We start from the raw sequence: 7,435 nt of genomic DNA, 5'->3' as shown, positions 1-7,435 counted from the left end.
GGGGTGGGGGTGGGGCACATGCCAGAGTTAGGGTCAGCCCTGTGGCCGTGCCTTGAGGCATCTGTCTCAGTCTGCACCCAGTGGCCCTGGGAGAGACATCACACGCGGGGTCGGGGTGTGCTGGGAGGCAGAAGGGTGGCGTTAAACTATATATGGAAGGCTGATGCTCCCTGCTGCACAAATCCACTACTATCGCTGCCAGATCCCAGCCCCAGCCGGGCCTCGGGGTCTGCTGCTGGCAAGGATTCGTGTTCCCGGCCACAGCCCCACGGCTGGCACACCTTTCTGATGGCGTGCCATTCTCTTTCCTCCACCAACTCTGGTTGCTCCTTTTTCCTACCAGAAGGACAGCGGCCACTTGTAGGTTTAAGAAGCAGCCTGGCAGAGGGTATGGGCATGGAGCAGGCATTCTCTTCCAACCCATAAGAGCCACAGAAGCCAGCCAGGCAGCCTCTATGGACCCCAGGAATGACAGGGCGCACAGAAGATGCCTGGTGGTGTGAGGCGACTCCGCGAGTGAATGGACAGAGGAAGAGGACAATGTTGGTGAACGTGCTCCGGAAAGTAACAGCGCCCCCTACAGGCGGCTTCTCAAGATCCACGGGCCCCGCCCCCGCCCCCCGCTGGGTGGGCGGCTCACCTTGTAGTCATAGCCGGCGCTGAAGAGGATGTTGTTGGTCGTGGGGTGCCACTCGACCAGCCCCACGCGTCGGCTGTGCCCGTGCAGTTCCAGGAGAGCCTCTGTCATGTTCCGCTTCAACCCGCCCTCGGGGATCTCCCAGATCCGCACCTGCAGAGGGGGAGACGGAGGGCTGAGTGGGCAGGGCCTGGAGAAGCCCCCCCCCCCCACCCATGGCCCCCTCCCTCGGACATCAGGCTTTGCAGATCTGCCCAGTGAGGCCGCTCCTGGCCGGTGCAGCGTGTAGAGCCAGATGGAGGCGTGGGCGGGGCGGGAGGGGGGTGGCGGCGGGGGAGGGGAGGTGCTCCGGGGTGCCCTTCAAGGGGAAAAAGACCATCTCCTTCTAGCCTGGGGGGGGGGGGGAGGCGGTTCTCAGGTGTCTGCAGCCCTAGACAACTCACACTGCTGGCATGTTGCTACAGTCTAGCTCGTCCCAGAGGGCCACACAGTAATCAGCTTTTGGCGAGTGTTGTATTAAAAGCCTATCTCTGCCTCCCTTCCCACACCCTTCTAAGAGCTCTGACCTGAGCCTCAGCGACCTGCTGGCACCACACAGAGCCGCTCCTCACTCTGCCGCCCACCCAGGGTGGACAGTGAGCAGAGGAAAACCCTTCTGGGAGGCTGGGAGGCCCAGAGTCTCTCCTGAGAGATGAGGCGCCAAGGGGCCGAGATGGTTTGGGACGTTGGAGCCTGAGCTGGGAGGATGGGCAGAGCCTGGATGCTGCCACCCTTCGCAGTCTCGTGGACGCCGGGGTAGCTCGGTTACTTAAATGTCCGACTCTTGGTTTAGGCTCTCAGGTCATGATCCCAGGGTTTCATGAGTTCGAGCCCCGCATCGGATTCTGTGCTGACAGCGCAAAGCCTCCTTGGGATTCTCACGCCCCCTCTCTGCCCTCCCCCGCTCGCGCTGTCTGTCTCTCTCAAACACATAAACTTAAAAAAAACAGAAAGAAGAAGCAGAAAGAGATGATGGGCCAAGCGAAGGAGGGACACACGGAGAAGCGGAGAGCAGAGGCCATGTGGCCCCAGAGAAAGGATGCATGTGGTTTCTCTGCAATCTCTGAGTATCTTCCTCATTACTGACATTGGCCTTGGGGGGGGGGGGGAGGGGCTTCTATTTCTCTGGCCAAACATACCCTGTGTGTTTATTTGCAACTGTTTCATCTACAAATGGGAGAGAAAACTCTTTGCCTTGCCTCGCCTCCCCGTAGAATCAAGTGAGATGCTGGTTGCCAAAGTCTATAAACTGTAAAGTGCTCTAAAAACCTAGTTGTTGTCATCATTAATGCTTGATTGTGTGCTGCCTGCGGAGAAAAGAACACACGTGGCTAGCATTTAGGGCTCCTTTAAAGCAAATCTTTTGAAAATCTGAACTCCACCTCGGCCAGTAAGGAGAAAAATTGGAAAAACAGCTTTGAGATACCATTTATAATCTTCTAAAATAGCCACCCCGGGAGGGGATAAGGGCCAAGGGTTGGCAAGATTATCTACCGGAACTTGTAGATTCAATCGGTGTTGGTAGTATTATAAATCAGAGTAACTCTTTCGGAAGCAATTTGGCAATCTTTAGTAGGAACCATAGAGGCATTTATGTTGTATCCTTTGACCTAGTAATTTCACTCTGAAAATCCAATATAAGCAAAAATCTCCATGCATGAAGATGTTCATTGCAACATGGAAAATTTAGAAACACTCAAAGTGACCAACATTAGGGCAACAATTTAATATATTATGTCATTATGTGATATTAGCTATTCAATGATAATTCTGAAGGCCATGAGTAAACGGGGAAAGTGAAAGGCAGTCCTAGGGAAAGGGGAGAAGGCTGGGAACTGGGGTACCCCTAAGGGAATTCCCTTGGAGGCTTCCTTCTTGGTGTTTCCCCCACAGACTCTGGCAATGAGTATTTCTCACATGTGTATTTCCCTGGAAGACCCAGCTCTGCACAGGCAGACATGGGAGGCTTCAGGGTGGGGTGAGAAAGGCAGGTCCAATCAAAGGTTTGGGGTCACCCTTAGGTGTAGCATTCTGTTTTTAACAAATACACTTGGAGTGGAGCACTGGGTGGCTCAGTTGGTTAAGCGTCTGACTCTTGATCTCTGCTCAGGTCATGATCTCATGGTTTGTGAGTTTAAGCTCCGCATCAGGCTCTGTGCTGATGGTGTGGAGCCTGCCTGGGATTCTCTCTCCTCTCTCTGTCCCTCCCATGTCTCTCTCTCTCTCTCTCTCTCAAAACAAATGAATAAATAAACTTAAAAAGAAACACTCAGTGGGGCACTTGGGAGGCTCAGTCAGTTAAGTGTCTGACTGGCTCAGGTCATGATCTCCTGGTTCATGGGTTCAAGCCCCACATCAGGCTCTGTGCTGACAGCTGAGAGTCTGGAGCCTATTTTGGATTCTGTGTCTCCCTCTCTCTGACCCTCCTCTACTCATGCTCTTTCTCTCTGAAAAATAAATAAACATTAAAAAACAAAAAACAAAACCCACACCACTCAGGGTACCTGGCTATCTCAGCTGGTAGAACATGTAACTCCTGAACTCAGGGTTGTAAGTTTGAGCCCCACATGGGGTATAGAGATTACTTAAAAAATAAATCTTAAAAAAATGTTTAAAAACCACATTCAAGAAAAAGTTTATAATTAAGGGACAATTCACAAGATCACAAGATTTTTCTGATACTATAATACTTTTGGTTGCTCCATCTCTCCTTGAAAGCCTAATACTCATGAGGCGCCTGGTTGGTTCAGTTGGTAGAGTATGTGATTCTTGATCTTGGGGGTCGTGAGTTCGAACCCCATGTTGGGTACAGGAATTACTTAAAATGAAACAAAACAAAACAAAAAGCCCAGAGGTCACACACAGCCCTACATGGTGGTGGGGGTTGGGAGAGTGAGGTGATACAGAGGGACCCCAGCAGGACCCATGGTTTTCCTTGGCAGGCCCTGCACCAGGGAATTTAGAGATGGGTCTGATCTGGAAGTGGAGGGGTGTGTAGAGGAGGGACCAGTGTAGCTGACTGGGTAGTCATCCGTAAGGCACATTCCTCTTGTCCCCATTGCACCAGAAGAAGGTGGCCCTTGAAGACAGGAGACCAGTGCTTGGTCTGGGCTCACACGTGCACACACGGCACACCCATACTTCTTTGTCTTTGACCCAGAGGAAGGCCGTTACACACGTTCTTCTGCAACTTACTTTTTCCTGTAACAGGTAGCAAGCCTCTTTCCACCAGGACGCATGGATTTACCTCATCTTATTAAATGGCTGGAGGGGGGAGCATCTGTGACATGACTCTGCCATGGTGATTTAATCAGCATCTATTAATGGACACCTAGGTCCCGCCCACTTTTGTCCCTGTTACCATTCACTCTGGGCCAAACAGCCCTGTAATACCAGGTTGAGGGTGGATATTTCTGTAGGGCACGTGCGTACAAGCATTTCATTTTTTATTTATTTAAATTTAATTAATTAATTTTTAATGTTTTTATTTATTTTTGAAAGACAGAGACAGACAGTGTGAGCAGGGGAGGGTCAGAGAGAGAAGGAGACACAGAATCTGAAGACAGGCTCCAAGCTCTGAGCTAGCTGTCAGCACAGAGCCTGATGTGGGGCTTGAACTCACGAACTCTGAGATCCTGACCTGAGCCGAAGTCAGACACTTAACCAACTGAGCCACCCAGGCTCCCCTAGCATTTCATTTTTTAATAGTTCCTGTAAAACTGTCCCCAGAATCTGTCCCACTTTTTGCCAAGCGAGTCTGAGAGAGCTTCTTTACCTAGGTCTCTACCTCCACTTTCAAAAATAGCTTTCTGCCCACCCAGTAGGTTGAAAATGCCTCCTCACTGTTTAGGCTTGCGTTTCTCTGATTCCTAGAAATACTCGGCATCATTTTCTGTGTTTAGTGTTTGCATTTGAGGAGGAAGCTCTAGAAGATTCTGGAATCAAAGAGATGAGATGTTGAGGGTCATAATGACAGGAAGCATTTGGAGACAGAGGATGCTGTCTACGGACACCTTATACCGTGTCTTCGGGATGACGGACAAGTATGTGCACAAATGGGCACCCAGGCAGTCAGTGTGTAAGTGGTGACTGAGGCAGGAGAGTGGTCTCTGGTCTTTGAGAGAGATCTCTGAAACAGAGATTACAGCCTCATTCATTCCACACATACCGCAGGGCTCTGAGCCAGAGCCCTGCTGGCCGATGGACTGCACTGAGCTCACCCCTTCCCTGCAGATAAGGGCAGAGAATTCATGGAAGCAGAACAGGGCGGCCAAGGGTGCGAGGGTCTGGGCAGAGCAGGGCTAGAAGATAGGATGTTGGCCCATGTTTGAAAAGAGGGGTCGGGGATGCAGGGAGGGGTGAGGAGACAGAGGTGACCAGCGTGCACGCGCTCGGGCACAGGGGCTGGGGGGACTGCAGGTGCATCGACCTGGCTGGCAGGTGGCAGAGGAGGAGGCCAGAAGCCTTGTGTGTCCCACCTGGTCACGGGGGCCTCGGGAAGAAGCTTTGCTTGGGCCAAGTGTCAGGAAAAACCCTTTTCTAGAAAGGTCCAATTCCTGAGCACCCGGTTAACCAGGGGCGTTCCCTGCCAGGCTAAGGTAGGGGCACAAGGGAAGCCATGATGTGGAGCTTCCGCCCAGGCTCTAATCCCACTCCCTGGCTGGATGGCCTTGAAAAGCCAGGTGTCCTCTCTGAGGCTGAGGCTCCTTGTTGGATGATGAAGAGAGACACGTGTGCCATGGAGAGGGTGTGGATGACTACACTGGACTTCGTGTCCTTGGGAGTCTGAGGCTTTCTAGCTACAGGAGCGGATTTGCTGGTATAACAGCTCTGCCTAGGAGCCCAGGGGCTGAGCAGAGAGGGTGGGGATGGCAGGATGTGTCCGGGCCCCGGTTCAGCCTCTGGATCCAAGTCCTAGCCATGGAGCCGAGGTCTGCAGGAGGAAGCCAAAAGAGCTGTTTTCACCAATAACTGTTAGGTGTAGGGTCCCTGTAGGCAGGGCTTGGGGGACCCAGTGGAAAATGCCCTACAGAGAGGGAGAGAGGCACCTTGCCTTATCCCCGTCTGATTCCAGCCACTTCCCTCCCTGGGCCCCAGTTTTCTCATCTGCACGCAGGGGCGACATCAGTTTGCCTCCTAAGTTCTCCCTTTTTGACATCGAATGCATCACTGTGTGGAGGCGGGGGTGGGGGGCTCTGCTTGATCTACTGCTATAGCCCAGAGCTGGCGCTGTGTGTCATGGGAGCTCAGAGGGGGAGCCGGAGTTCACAGTGGGCCTAAGTCGCTGGAGAAGGAGCCCCAACCCCTCAGCCTTCAAGGGATTTGTTTGAGCAAAGAGAGGATGGGTGTGGGAGGAGGCAGCTTGGTGGCTCTGCTCAGAGGTCACTCTGGAAAGTTACTTCAGTTCAACAGGAAACCTGATAAGGGCAGACAAACCGGATTTCTGGAAGGAAGGGGTGGAGAAATGTGGCAAAACACTCTAGCAGGCCGGCTATGCCCACTTTGAGGTCCCTGGGTCAGATCCCTGTTTAGCTCCGTTCTGTTCAACGAAACAAAATATGCCCCATGTCCCCCAGCGTCACGCATCCCAGATGCGGGGCAGGAGAGGGTATCCAGCGTCCCAGCAGATCACAGTTTTGTGGGGGAGGCAGCAGACTGTGCAGACAAGGCTAGCGGGAGATGGCCAATAAGGATGGTTAATAAAGTTACAAAACCAAGTGTCCCTGTGCCGGGGGGGCGGGGGGGGGGGGCGCTGGCGAGCAAAGGGAGAGCTTTGCAGTTGAACAAGCTCAAATCCAGGCTCTGACCTTACCGGCTTCCCCATTCCTTCCTTCTCCCCCTGGACTGAATCTGACACCTCGAAGAGGGCACGGTTTGTCCTTCTGCCTATCGATCCCGAAAGAGAGAGCAGCTCCTTGGTGCCAGGGCACAGATGACCTGCCACCCCACCCCCTGGATGGTCGACTCCTCTATGCAGGGGTAGGGTCCTCTAAGTTCCCACCTTTGCCTTCAGCGCAAGGAACAATGCCTGGCACGTATCTGTTGAATGAGTGAGTCAGTGGGAGAATCCTAGAAGCCCAGACGCTGAGCTATCACATCAGCAGCAGGTTCAGCAATAAAGGGGAGCCCTTACTCCAGCTGGCGGTGACCTGGGTCGATGTGAATTCACCCCCATAATCCTGGCTTGGAAGGGGACGGAGAGTTTCTCTCTTGGATTTTGAGGTTCACCATTCAGCTTAGTCTTTACTTGAAAGCCAGTGACAGAGGCCTCTTTGGGGGCTCAGCGAGCAAAGAATGAGATGGAAAGAGCACTGGGTCTCTGACTCCAGCTCTTGCTGCCCCAGGGGCTCTAGAGAGAGCTCCCAGTGGACAAGAGACACGAACCACAGTGTATTTCATTATGATGTTGAGCCCAACATGATCTCCATTTTACAGGGTGCAGCGGGTCTGCACGGGGGTAAGGAAACTGGTCCAAAGTCACGGGTGTGGGAAGGGGCAGAACCAGGATTGGAAGCCAGGCCTAGGGACTCCTGAGCCTGCGTCCTGACCGACGGAGCCACACCGCCGCTTTCCCCGCGGTGCAGGTTTGTCGCTGAGGCCTCAGCCAGGCCATTGACCTCTCTCAGAGTCACTGCCCTTCTGTCTCTCAAAGGGGCACGCTGCTCACTTCCAGCTCAGAGAGGTATTGGTTCGTGTGTGTGTGTGTGTGTGTGTGTGTGTGTGTGTGTAAGTGTGTAAGGGCAGGGTGGTGGGTGGCTT

The 7,435-nt window shown here is 53.1% G+C and overlaps 1 protein-coding gene across 1 annotated transcript in view; it reads right to left on the bottom strand.

Annotated features, from left to right (window-relative positions):
- The window catches only part of CORO2B (coronin 2B), a 62,191-nt gene that overhangs the window by 12,898 nt on the left and 41,858 nt on the right, over positions 1 to 7,435 (bottom strand). The window contains exon 4 of the mRNA XM_029952262.1: positions 641 to 790. Within this exon, the coding sequence (XP_029808122.1) occupies positions 641 to 790 (150 nt within the window). The remainder of the gene's footprint in view (positions 1 to 640; positions 791 to 7,435) is intronic.

This window comes from Suricata suricatta, chromosome 9, assembly GCF_006229205.1.
Source record: "Suricata suricatta isolate VVHF042 chromosome 9, meerkat_22Aug2017_6uvM2_HiC, whole genome shotgun sequence".
NCBI classification, from domain to species: domain Eukaryota; kingdom Metazoa; phylum Chordata; class Mammalia; order Carnivora; family Herpestidae; genus Suricata; species Suricata suricatta.
This window is presented reverse-complemented; position numbering and strand designations above follow the sequence as displayed.